At 31.4% G+C, this 14,350-nt stretch overlaps 1 protein-coding gene across 2 annotated transcripts in view; it reads right to left on the bottom strand.

Moving 5' to 3' along the window:
* Positions 1-2,523: 2,523 nt before the first annotated feature.
* LOC140051268 (paladin-like) overlaps positions 2,524-14,350 on the bottom strand; it is a 29,142-nt gene continuing 17,315 nt past the window's right edge. For both annotated transcript variants that reach the window (XM_072096424.1, XM_072096423.1), the window contains exons 8-18: positions 11,482-11,586; positions 10,429-10,524; positions 9,925-10,059; positions 9,226-9,342; positions 8,817-9,050; positions 8,192-8,344; positions 7,687-7,836; positions 7,448-7,528; positions 6,608-6,748; positions 4,857-5,009; positions 2,524-3,961 (exon numbers count right to left, since the gene is read on the bottom strand). In XM_072096424.1, the coding sequence (XP_071952525.1) occupies positions 3,791-3,961; positions 4,857-5,009; positions 6,608-6,748; positions 7,448-7,528; positions 7,687-7,836; positions 8,192-8,344; positions 8,817-9,050; positions 9,226-9,342; positions 9,925-10,059; positions 10,429-10,524; positions 11,482-11,586 (1,536 nt within the window). In that variant the 3' untranslated portion in view covers positions 2,524-3,790. The remainder of the gene's footprint in view (positions 3,962-4,856; positions 5,010-6,607; positions 6,749-7,447; positions 7,529-7,686; positions 7,837-8,191; positions 8,345-8,816; positions 9,051-9,225; positions 9,343-9,924; positions 10,060-10,428; positions 10,525-11,481; positions 11,587-14,350) is intronic.

Genomic DNA, 14,350 nt, shown 5'->3' with positions numbered 1-14,350 from the left:
TCAAATGCTGCAAGACATGAGGCCCGAATTAGGCTAGGCCTCCTACTGTCTGTAGTAGTGGCAGCGCAGTGCATACCTGAGAGCTAGGGTGGGTGGGAAGTTAGCTAGTATGCTGGGTTAGTATCTGCACAATGCCACGCGGTGGTAACGATGAAGGGGAGGATATGGATGGCCTGATAGTGGGTAGTGTATACTGTATTTTACTTGTCTTTAGTTAGGCCGCTAGTGAGTAGGTATCATAGAAAGTCTGTCTATAGGGCTAGGCATCTAAGCAAGCCAAATGGGTCGAATAAACAACTATATTTAATCTGCTTCTAAGCCAAATGGGTCGAATAAACAACTATATTTAATCTGCTTCTTTGTTATCTGGAACAATATCGGATTATTTTCTGTACCACCGATCGCACCATCATTAATTAATCACTCTGAAAACATTTTGTAAAATCATGAGCGCACAAGAAGCAGAGACAAAACACCCTTTTGCATATGCATGAGACTCTGTGACGACACGCTTTAACGTGACGTCATTTTACTTTAGCTGCATGCGAAGAAGTAGTCACCAAGTCAGACGTTTAATGTCGGTTAAAATATATTACACCGCAAAACATTTAATTCAATTATATAAATGTCTAAATATTAAAATATACAATATATACATACAACAAAATGAAAGAACACATAAGAGAAGAAGAAAGAACAGATACAGGCATTTATTCAAAAATAACCTCATTATCAATAACTTATTATTTCCATAATTATGTTAAATCAATAAAACAAGGTGATAATAGTTTTTTTTAGCTGATATTCGATATATTAAAAGTGCTCTTCATAGCACCTATGTTTACAAATATAAAAGTGTGTTACTCCCTGTAAGAACAAAGAACATCAATATTTAATTTACTATATACATTTTGCTATATTCGTTTCAACTTGTCATCCATTGGTCCTGCTTCTTCTTTCTTCTTGTTTAATATAAAGTTTGAATTATTTTATTATAATAGTGATGGAACCAGGCTTTTAAAACTAATTATATAATGTAAGTGTAAAACAAAGTGCTGAAATGCACCGTATTTTCATTCTTTTGTATTGTAAAGTTTCAAAATTTAGACGGATCAGCCTCAACCCACAAGACGCCATTTCTTTGGTGTCTTATCACTGTCTTATGATACTTTATTAATGGTGATATTGAATCTTAAGCTCTGTCAACAATTCCAAGTTTATTAACACCTAGTGTTGGATCTACACATTACACTGTAAACAGTGACAATAAACATTTTCTAACCAGGGAAGGAAATCTTGATGTTATATCAAATTTTCTTAAGATCTGTCTACACTATTAAACTATTTTGACAAAAAAAGTGTGATGTGCCCAAATATGGTAGTGATATGACATCATCATGTCCATATTTGGACACATCACACAAGTTTGATAGTGTAAAAAGAGCTTAAGTGCCCCAACAAGTTAAAAGAAATCATAGGGCTGCCTATATTTAAAAAAGAAAACTCTGCCTCATCTTTTAACATTTGATTCAAGATGTTAGCAGCAGAACACCAAATAAAAATGTACTTTAAAACAGTAGATGTGTATTGTATTCATTGATTTCCATTCAACCATTGAGATAATATAATATCTCTACGATTCAACTCATAAACATTCATTAAAAATATATTACAGGCAGAAAGGAAATGTCCAGCGAAGATACATAATATTTTAAATATATTTCAACATTCTCTTTAAATTATAGCACACATACATTATTTATTCATTTTATAAACATTAACTATTTTGTACAAATTATTTACAAACATAAAGCATTGCACTAAATATTTACTGGATACAGCGTTACAAACAGTGTTACAACCATCAGTTGTGCACTCACTTGACTTATGAATTGCTATATAGTATTATTTACAAATGAGAATAATGCTTCGTTCCCACTACAGACACAATACAAAGACGTAACGCAGCGTAAGTGGTTTGACCAATCACAAGCAATGGATTATTCAAACGGTTGCTTGTCATTGGTCAACTTGCTTACATTGTGTCTATATTCTTGTGTTGCGTCTCTAGTGAGAACCTAGCTTAAGAGAATACTAAATGACATAACAATGAAATAATGCCCTATAGTGAACAGTGCACTGTTAAACCATAATGATGCAGGATTTTTTAAACAAGATACTAGAGAGACATTTTGTTAATTACACTTTTACTATCCTAAAATGTTCTAGTTGTTCCAGTCTGTTATTAGGAACAGTAATGGCTTTTTGATAGCATACTGCAAAAAGAAAACATCTAACAAACTTTATTTTCAATATTATTCCAATAGTCAGGAATTATAATATATAATATATATTATATTTAATATATATAATATTTAATCTCCGAAGAGATATTTTTATATATAATATAAACAAATCAGGCAAAGAACATTAATTCTAAACCGCCCGGTGATATACTGAAATTTAATTAATTAATTTGAAACTTTAATTTGACTTAACTTTATCGTTTCAAATTAATTAATTAAATTTCAGTATATCACCGGGCGGTTTAGAATTAATGTTCTTTGCCTGATTTGTTTATATATATAAAAGTATCTCTTCGGAGATCCCGCCTCGTGAATAAAAATACTGTAAGATGAGGGCGTATCAATTTGATCTCTGTTGCGCGTGTGTACAACTGAGGACTAGTGCTGTTCCGCCGTACCACGCCGAGAATGTTAAAGAGTCGCTATCCAATCGAGTTTGAACAATACCATGAAAGCCCCAGTGGTCTAATGGTTAGGGCAACTGCATATCAAGCAGGCGGTTCGAGTTCGAGTCTCGGTTGGGGCGACTTTTTCTAATTCTCACAGATTTCCTCATCTTTATCGTTTCAAATTAATTAATTAAATTTCAGTATATCACCAGGCGGTTTAGAATTAATGTTCTTTGCCTGATTTGTTTATATATATTATATTTATATATAAATATATATATATATATCACCCCTAGTGTTTAGGGTAGTTGGAACCATTAGGTTGATATAAAGTTTGTGGTACACCACACAAACTTTATATCAACATTTTATTTCGCCATGCAAACCTTCAAACAATATAAAGCCTTGTCTACACTATCAAACTTTATGTGTCAAAAAAATGTGATGCAACCAAATATGGACATGATGATGTTATATCACTACCATATTTGACCACGTCCTACCATATATGGGCACTTCACATTTTTTTGTCACATAAAGTTTGATAATAAAATATTGTAGAGCCTCCTATTTTCACACAATACTGAACAAGAATACAGCTCTGGCAATGAATGTGTTGAATTTAATTTATGCTTTTGTTTTGGGATGGTAGACAAAAGGAAATGATAATTCTGCATGCGTGCAAGTCCAGTATAAACCATGTTGTTCATCAATAGGACCATATTTGGGCAATTTATTGTTTTGTTTGTTTTTCGTTTACCGTCCTGAAACCAAAGCTCTCTAATTTTCACAATGCAATGATGACTATACATACCATAAATTACGGCACACAGAACAACATTTTGAAGTATGGAGTATTTTAGCATTTTATCAAAACCTTAAAAATATGGATAAAAAAAGGTAGTCATGGAAAAATATTGGATATTGATCTAAAAAAATAGAGAATTCAATATGGACCTTGTGAAGACAGAATAAAGATAAAATCTCCTAATTTTCAACACATCAATTATATGTACATAAAATTTGCTCAAGACAATTTTTTAATGGAATCATAGTCGCAACGATTGGAACACAGAAAGGTCATTTACATAAAACTCATTTAAATTGCACTGAATGACAGACTTTTGTAGCTGTGGAAAATTCAATATTCTGGCAATTTTCCATCCATCTTTCTCGACAACTGTAAACATCAGTTTCTTCTAATTCTTTCACATCATGAAAGTTTAACATATTCAAGGTTTTGTAGGCACCTACTTGATAGCCAGTCTGAAATAAAATTACTACAGTTAGAATATAAACAATTAATGTTTATTAATTTATTTATTCAACTTTTCACTAACTCTGTTAGTGAAGGAACAGGACCAACAGGTGGTAAACACCTCTAAAAAGGGTCCAGTCCAAATTACACAGTGGCTGTGTGTGACATAGTGGCTGTGTTTGTGTGGACTAGTACACCGGGGTAACCCCCTACTCGTCTCGAAAGATGTACTAGGTTCTTTAAAGTGCACATGAGCTATGTGTACACTGGACCTACGGTTTATAGTCCTTATCCGAGAAGACTCTTTCTACCACCAGATATATATCTGTTTCTGTTTCAAAATTGATAAAGTGTATTTGTGCTTGATTTTATAACTTTTTATACAAAATCCAAAATTTATTTTTTTTAAATCCATGTTTGGATTTGCTTCAAGAAATATTCATGAATCATGCAAGCAATAATCATTTTTTATAAAGGGCAAGGAAACAAAATTAAGCAGAATTAAGCAGTGTACTGCGTGATATGTCTCCCTTGGTTCAAGTCTAGAGAGGGTCAGTTTCAGTGGGTTATGTTTCATAATTGGAAGCTGTGCTGTTATTTAATGACTTAAATATAAATATATATGATACTGCTTCAAAACAAATGAATGATGAAAAATGATGGTTCCACCCAAAGAAATGCAATCTTTATCTGGGCTGTAGCCACCAGTACGGTTGGAAAAGGTTTCAACCTGATCACTTTTTCACAGAGGCATTTGACAACCCAGTGGCTTGAACAGAGATTGTTCCCTTTTCTTGCGAAAACCAAACTACTTTATTTCTCGTGACTACATTCCTGTTTTATGTGCAGATACAGGCCAACATCTTCAAGAGAAGTTGCAATCATGCCCTGTTAAATTTTTACCTCTTTCATCCAGTTTGTGAAAGTTTTCTTCCATTCTGAAGCTCTTTCCATGTGAAGATAACAATTGAAGAGAATCAGGTAGATATATCGCTCCAAGTACGCCAACGACAACATAAGAAGACTTTTTTTGTTTTCTTTACTGCATGTCTTTATCTAAATAAAATCAGATAATTTTACAAAATTACACCAAATTTAAATGAAGATCAAACCTTAGAAAGCAATTTATAATTTATTATTGTTGCATCGTGTTGTTTTCCAAATTAAAAAAGTCGGAAATTATCAAACATAAATAAATATCTATGTACAGTATAGATATTTGAGCATGCTCAGATGTTTGTTACGCTCTACTGATTTCCTACTCTTATCAAGTTCAATCTAAATTTATAAATTCTCTCTTTAACCTGTTTAATCTTGCTGTCTAACAATAATAAGTTTAATCATTCTTACAAATACATTTTATAGTTTAATCAAATAATTGTAATCATTTATAAGAACTGTTACTATTTAAGAACAACTCATGTTGCTTTTCAAAATATAAACTATACCTATTGAAAAGAAACACATTATTATTGCTTTTTGATACTATTAATAGTATCAGCAATGATCAATCATTGTCAGACATTGTATGCAAACAATCTATAACACAAAGAAATAATAAATTACTATCGTGCTATCAATATTGCTGATTACTATATCAATAATGTTATTAACTACAGAACATCATTAATGTACTGTGATAGTATGAGTATTCAAGTACAGTTCATGTCAGATATTTTTTTCAGCTTCTGCAGTCCTAAATTTAGAAAGTTACCAAACAGCAACTTTGGAGATTAATAATAATCTTCTTGTTTAGTTAATTCCCTTTTCCTATCTTTTATTCTGAGAGGGCAAACTTAATTTATTTATTTGTTGATTTTAAAATGTTTGTGCTTAATTTTAACTTTATAAATTACATATATTTTAATTTTATTTTTATTGTTACATGTTTATGTCTTTTCATGATGTATTTGTGTGAGGGTCCCTAATGATCAGCTTGTAAAATATTGTTGAAATAAATAAAAATAAAATAAAATCATACACTTGTTCATAATTGTATTATACTGTATTTTATTATTATTATTATGTATTATCTTGAATGTACAGCCTACATGCCTTGTATGTATAATTATCATGATTCAAATGATTCTATCTTTAATTAGAAGTAAGTTTATTTGTAATTTCTTCTATATATAAATTTTTTATTTATTTTTTAAAATGTTATGTCTTTAGGCAATGTGGCCATAGATTACCAATAATAAATTAATCACTGTCCTATCAGATAGGTGGTAACCCCCCTGATACATTTATATTTTGTGTTACTTTGAGAACTTAATTGATTTTCATATCAATTTCTGAGTATGTTTTTAGGCAATACATCTTTAAATCCATTATAAACTAAAATAAGTAAGGGGGTGTGGCGCAGTGTGTGTGACGTTGGACTACTGATCGTATTGCTTGTATCCTTAGGCAAGATACTTGACTTTCATCAAGACACAACTTTGCGCTGATTACTAGCTGCATTATGGGAGTATGTTTACATCGTGTTTGGTCCAAAAAATGACTGGGGTAATAATGTGAAGCGCTTAGAAGCATTGTGCAATAAGCTCTGTATAAAAAACGAATATTATTATTAAAAACCAATATTATTATTAAAATAATACATTATTAATTCCTCTTGTTACTGTCACAAATAACTAACATATAATGCTTACCTTGTTGCAGGTTGAAAAGATAATTTCTCTGAGATGGTAGTGCATTGGAGTCATGGTTTCTGAACATTTGTCCAACATCAGGTCAACTTCACGTTTGACCTGTAACCCTTTAGGTAGCCTTCGTACCAGCTCCATTACAATCTGTATCAATTAAAGATAAATACTTTAGTACTTTAGTAAGTTTTCATTGACTTTACGGTTTAGAAGTACAATGCAAATAGCCTAAAGTAGAAATATTTATACCCTTACAGCTTTATGTACACCCAACAGAAAGACTTTTCTATGACACTATTTAGTGATTGATAAAGAGAGGAAAGAAAAGACAAGATTGATAAGGGAATACAGAAATTATTGGAGATAATGGCAGTTAAAAAAGTATAATTAAGAAGTTTAGGTACCCTAACTTTATACCACTGAGGGAGTGAGTGGCCAAGCAGTAAAGACAGTGGAACCGTAATACCTAGCCATGTTAACATCGGCAAGGGTTCGAGCATCACTCGCTCCATGGTTCTGGTGGTAGAACAAGTCTTATTGAATAAGGACTATAAACCGTAGGTACAGTGTACACATAGCTCATGTGCAATTTTAAAGAACCTAGTACATCTTTCGGGACGAGTAGGAGGTTATCCCGGTGTACTAGTTAGTATACACATGGCCCTTGATTGTCAGCATACGTAGATACCCTCTATAAATAAGGTGTAATAAAAAATAAAAATGAGTTTCAGGGTTAAAAGCAAGTCAAAATAAGGAACAATGAAGTGAATAATAGTTGGAATAAAATATGGTAGATATGTAGAATTTTGACAACCTTAGGCCTATGTTGACATGTATTCATCTTACCGCAAATTCTCCTTTAGTATATTCTGCATTTGGTAAGCTTACTCTTTCTTGTTGGCCAACTTTTGTTCCAACAGGAAAACCCTGGTAAAGACAATAACTGTTTAGTTATACACTTTCCTCTCTTTACACAAAGTTATGTTAAGCATTATTCATTTAGTCTAGAATGATCTGTAAATAAATGTTTCAAAAAGGTTTGAGTTGTGTGAGAGCCACAATTCTTGTGTTGTGTTGGAACTTACCCTTTTGTGCCAACATACAAGACCTGCTATGATCATTCCAACGGTGGTCCATGTTTTGCCATTGTGACAGCTAAATAACAATGCTGGTCCATCCTCGTCAGTATAGAACTCTTTCAGGTCTTGCAGTACAGCCATGATACTGTCAAAATTCTTTTTAAAACCAATTATATATGTATACTATATTTAAAAGCATAAGTAGCTCTGTGCAAACGTACAGAATAGAAAATGTGGCAAAAGATGTCTATAGCACATAATTAGGCCCTCTACAGGTTCACAGCAGCCGATGAGGGACTAAAGTTTGAACATGTGGACAAAATGCGGCATTAAGATATATAAAAAACATGGTTAGAAACCAGAGGCCATCATTGCAAGTAAATTGATCCATATGTCAGTTTTAGGTTAAAAAACTATTCTTTCATAGCTGAAGTACTGGAGGACCACTGTTCAAATAATAAAATTGGCTTCAATTCCAGACAACTAGTGAACAGAAAAGTAAATGAAATACCTCCTCTGTAGGCGAGTTCTCATAATTGCTCATAGGAAAATGATGATATATCAATTTGTCACCATCAGACACTTTACTTTCATACATTTCTCTCATTGTCATGACACTTTTGAACTCCATATTAACTGATGGTTGTTTGATATCTGTGTGTACCTATAAAACAAATGAATAGAAAAAGAATAAACAAACACAGGTACCTAAAAGAAATATAGACATTTAACGCACTGAAATTGGTAAGAATAGGAGGAGAATATAGTAGTAGATAGATTTATATAGCGCAAATAAACGATGTCTCTATGCGCTCGACAATAAAGAGAAAGAGTGGAAAACAAAAGGAAGAGAACAAAAAGACAAAAACACGAAGCTAGCACCCAAACCGGAGTATGGGGATACACCATCAACGCTAAATAGGAGATCAGTGTGTAAGAACCCCAGTTAGCATCAGTAATAATGTTCAGCGCTTAGAGGTTTCACAACATTAGTCTTGATCTTTTCAGGGATCTGGTGCCTCCTAGTCTAGTCAGAAAACAATAATAATAATAAATGTATTCATAACAACCATGAGTTTATCTGCGCCTAAAATGAATTGAATTTAAACTATTCTGTGGTATTAATAATTAATTACCTCTAACGAACTTTTGTCCGACAAAATTTCATTCTTTAACCGTGTCTCTTTTTCTTCAACATCTTCAATACTTATATTCGCATGAAAGATATTTGTACCAAGATCATTTTTACTTTTTGGTGAGTAGGTTTCTCCATTGCAGTCCACAACCAGATCTGAACGTAGATTAAACAAGTGCACTACAGGATGCCTATGCTTATTGTCTGTTAAATAGGACATGAGTTGTTCTAAACCCTGTAAAGGTATATAGAGTTAAATAGTTTATACAATAGTATACAAATAATGAATGTTTATAAGTGCAATGGTACCAACAAATTCATAAAAGATAAAATGCTCTATTAAAATAGATCTAAATTCCAAATAATGTTAGTTAGTAGTTAAGTTGATAATGAAATGTTGACTTTTATACCTTGAATGTAGGCTGAGCCATGCCATATGTTGGGATACCTGCAACACTGCGGAAATTGGAGACACCAACATCTAATTTCGAACCCATTACATCTGATTCAAAGGATTCATCTGATACCTATAAAACACAGAACACAATGTAATGCATTTTTGTTTGTTAAATCTCAATCAAAAACAACATGGATAGCACTTATATACTGTATTTGATATAAATATGTAGTGTACAAATTCCTAATCTGAGCAAAGATGTTATTTAAGCCATATGAAGACTTTTATCCAATGTGGTCAATTTGGACGTAAAGTAGAAAGAAGACAGAAGACATAAGATAATTCCTCTTGAAATCAATCAAGCTTGAAGAAACCAAAACTATTATCATACTCGCCATCAAAAAGTATTATTACGGTATATATTTTTATATTCTATGAAATACACTCAATATTTTTTGCTTTTTACTGAGGACAAAATAAAATTAAATTGAATTATTTATATATAATAGAGAAATTATACTATAATATCCCTATTATCCCTATTGAATTATTTATATAATAGAGAAAGATATGTATATATGTATGCATAGAAGATATTACAATATCGTATGGCTTTACAGACATGTTGTCTAGTATCTTAACTGATTTTAAAGAGTACATTTAGTACAACAGAACATGTTTCATAAGAAGAAAGAAAGTATCATTAGCTTACCAACACACAGCCCGCTTTTGTTAAAATTGAACTTGTAGCATTTTCCTGGGTACAGTTCTTCTGGGAGAGAAGTCGAACGAACTCTGGCCGTTGCCGCATCCATGATTGGAATGAACAAAGAAACATTTGCGAAAACTACAAAATTATTATTATTATTAAATGATATTCATAAATAATTATCACATAACAATAAGTTGCTAATAAACAAACTATATTTTTATAAGTTTCTTGCTGTAAATAAAAAAATCTAATGAAAACAATTTACATAAAATTAGAAAACATGTACAGGGCCGTAGCCAGCATGCTGCGTCTAAAATGTTCAATTTTCACCACCAACCTCAATTCCCCAGCATAGATTGTCATATTTTATATTAATGATTATATTTAAAGCATCTTTTCCTCGTCTGTTTCTAACCTCTCGCTACGGCCTTGAAGTAAATATGCACTATGTGAATGCATACTAGGTGTAAATCTGTCAACAGTTGAGGATAAAATAAAACTAACCTGATCATGTAAGTAGGCATTGAAAATGATGAGAAAACAGTATCGTTCCAAGTATTTGAGAGTTCTAGATAGAAAATATGACCTTGCACTGACTCCCTGAAAAACGTGTATTGCAATAAAAATATTACAATTTGAAAGATTATGGGTCTACAAACACAACATTTGATTAGAGATTATTTCATGAGGGGTATCTCAATATTCAGATGCTTGGATCTGAATGAAGGTCAAAATAGCTGTAGATAGTGGAGGATGCCATAACTGAAAAGAAATCCCATTGTTTATGGTTATTATGAATGAAATTATGAATGAAATTATGAATTATGAAACTTTTTACTTTTTTTTACCTACAATATCCAACTAAGTTTGCTGAATCTAAAAATGTGCACATTTTCATATCCTGCTTTTATGATGAAAATCTAGGTTCTAAGACATTAATAGGATGCAAAAACTATTTCTGTTTATGTTGCTTTGATAATTGATACATACATATCAATTTATTTTAAGAGATTAAATTAAATTGAGTTTCAACCATCTTCAACATGGATTTTGTTGTGGATTTGTAGGAAACTTGATTGCAAAGTTTTATTATTAAATAACTTATTTCTTCAGTTTCCTTTTCAAGAAAATACAGTTTTCAAATATACTTCACATAATACAATTAAAATAATTATATAACTACAGAATATAAATCACTTTACACATGACTAAAATAATTTGTCATTTCCTCGTTAAGCTACCTGTACCAATATACAATCATTAATGTGTTGAATGATTAAAGTTATTGAATTATAATTAATTTTATGCACTGTTCTTTTTATGAGACCCAGCTGGCTGTTTGAATATCTTTTGATGTTATAAATAGTAATGTCGAAGATTGTTGATGGAATGGATGAACCCCTGTGCATTTGGCTTACTCACTACAGTAGCAATAATATATGAAAAGTGGAAAGTTTGACCGATTGTTATTTGTTATTATCGATCGGGTGTATATCAAACACAAGGGCGTTGATATCCAAAAGGTATCCAAGTATCTTTCCCAAAGTAGTAACTTACATTAATGTTATAATCCTGTTGTAAATTAGTCATTTTATTTTTACTGTCGTACATTTCTTCACGTATGTTGATTAATTCTCCACAGATGTTAATCATAACATCAACCTAAAAAAAATTCATAAATATATGTTATTATATATTAACACCTACATAAATTCCTGTCATTTTATTGGCTTTGCGTTGTTGAAATATCCCCTTTCATCATTCACCTCATGCAATTATTTGTACCATTACACTCATAAACAATTATTATTTATATATTTTCATTTCATTTTTTATTTATTTATTCAACCAACAGAACAGAAACAAAGCACAAGTGGTTAGGGGCAACTAAAGAAAAACAATTACTATAACTCTAAGAGTCAGTTGCCCCTTTAAAAAACATTGAAATACAAAAAATATTAATAATAATATTATTAAACTATAGTGTAATTAGCATTGGCATGTCTTGTAATTAGTATGGCATTTGTTGCTACGTATTGCATTTGTATTGTTTTTTGGAATGGCATATTTGTTTGCTTACCACATGTTTTTGAGCAATGGAATAATATGGTGTTTATGAGCACTGGATTATGAGATACATTTATATTTCATGAACTATAATGATTTTCTTTAATTCAGTTAAGGTGAATAACACCATATATTAACATGATGTGATACTCAAAACTCAAATAAACAAATACGGAAATAATGCGTCAAAAACCAATCAAGACAAACATAGCTTTAATCAACTACCTTAGCAACCATCAACGATCATTTTGCCAAGGTTAACAAGTATAATTATTACCAGCTTAGAATGGAAATTCAAAATTGAAAATCTCAGAACCAGCAATCTTGATTTTATTTTAAGAAATTCAGATTACTTATTTCTTTATTACACTAATGGATATTAAGAAGAGAACTAATGGACTCTTAGAAATCTTATGTAATTTATTTCTTCCACATAGTAAAGTCAGATTTCATTAGAGAAAAAATCTACAAATTAAAATCAAAACATTACTATGCGATAAAAGAGAATGACATTAGAAAATCCATATGTGTATTATTTTTTCATATGTTGATATAATTTTCTAAAACATGAATTAAGTCTGTTTCTACTGGTTTAATTTCATTTTCGTTTCAGTTGTTTTTATTTTGATTTCAATCAAAACACAACCACACAAACCAAACATTCTATATTGATTAAATTTGTTATATATTTTGGTTTCATTTCATATACTCAGTTAATGGACAATTAAAACACTTAATTGATTGGATGTTTCAACAAATATCGATCTAATTTTGACAGAATTGCATAATATGACGCACTTTAAAGTGTGTGTTTAATTAATGGTGTTGATGCTGTATGCAATCGTTTGATTAGTTTGCATACATAATTACTTTCACAGCCTGCTTTAAATTCTGTCTACATATACTACCAAACTTTACGTGAAAAAAAAATAGTGATAAGCCTATGTATGGACTTGATGATGTCATATCACTACCATATTTGAGCATATCACTATTTGGCCACTTTTTTTGTCAAACTAGTTTGATAATGTAGATAGAGCTTTAAGTACAATGTGTTCTATATAATTAAGTTGAGAGAAGGCAATAGAATTTAGATTTGATGCTGGTGGAAACAATCACATTAACTCTATAATTAATATATTTTGTCAAACTAGTTTGATAGTGTAAACAGAGCTTTAGTTTGCTTTGTTTTCAAATATATCATCAATATACTTTTGGGAAAAGGTGTAAACCTGAAGTTGAACTTGGAATCAATTGTCTCCTATAATGTTTTTAAAATAATGAATATGGTGTAAATTTAGGCAAGAACAGATGAAAGTTTAAAACAGAAGATCTTCACTTAGGGATTAAAATTAATTTTTGTGGGGTATTCAGTACGATATTAACATGAAACTTGAATGATGAAACCACACTTTGCAAGCACTCAGCAGCAGAATTAAAGAGATATTTTAATTAACAACCTGTTTTCTCAAGAGCATGACTCCATGTAAGAGGTAATAAGTAATTACACTTTATACCTGCCTTGAATTTGAGAGTTTGCATTTAATTAATCCATTGGAAAATGAGATCAACAACATAATATATTAAACACTTACCAGTTCAAGTCATAACCTTGTTTGTATCAAAAACAATAATCATAATCTCTAACAGGCATGCTTTGAAAATCACATCCTGATTAATTTATTTGAAAGCATAAAAGCTTTACACCATTTCAATAATGATATATAATTTTGATCTATGCAGGTTCCTCTAATTTAATTGGGACAATCGTATAAAAGAAAGTCTCTGGATTAAAGCATAGAATGAGCAACCTCTAATTTTTCAACACTTAAGCTTGGTTCCCACAAGGATGCAACACTAAGACGTAAGCGCAACGTAAGTAACTTGACCAATCACAAGCGATAGATTATCTGAACTGTCGCTTGGATTGGTCAATTGTTGCGTTGCGTTTATGTCCTTGCGTTGCGTCCTAGTGGAAACCAAGCTTTAGCTTAGGACCAGTTGTAAATTTGGATAAAGGGGAAGTGTTATATCGTGGTACAGTATATTATAATAGATAGAACTTGCATGTTATAAACATTCCTCCTACTGTATGCATATAGATGGGGTATCGAAATGACTACAATTGTACTGAGAATATGTAAGTTTTAATATTATCTGCTAACTTGGATCCAAAATAGTGCCAAAAAAGAGGTCTAAATGTCCCTTGTAGGATGTTAGTTTGTTAAAACACATGGGGTATCAAATGACTGCAACTGTAAAGCTCTGTCTACACTATCAATCTAGTTTGACAAAAAAAGTGTGATTTGCCCAAATATGGTGGTGATATGCCCAAATACAGTAGTGATATGACATCATC

Source organism: Antedon mediterranea, chromosome 6, assembly GCF_964355755.1.
Source record: "Antedon mediterranea chromosome 6, ecAntMedi1.1, whole genome shotgun sequence".
NCBI classification, from domain to species: Eukaryota; Metazoa; Echinodermata; class Crinoidea; order Comatulida; family Antedonidae; genus Antedon; species Antedon mediterranea.
Note: the sequence above shows the minus strand (reverse complement) of the source record. Positions and strands in the feature narration are given on the sequence as shown.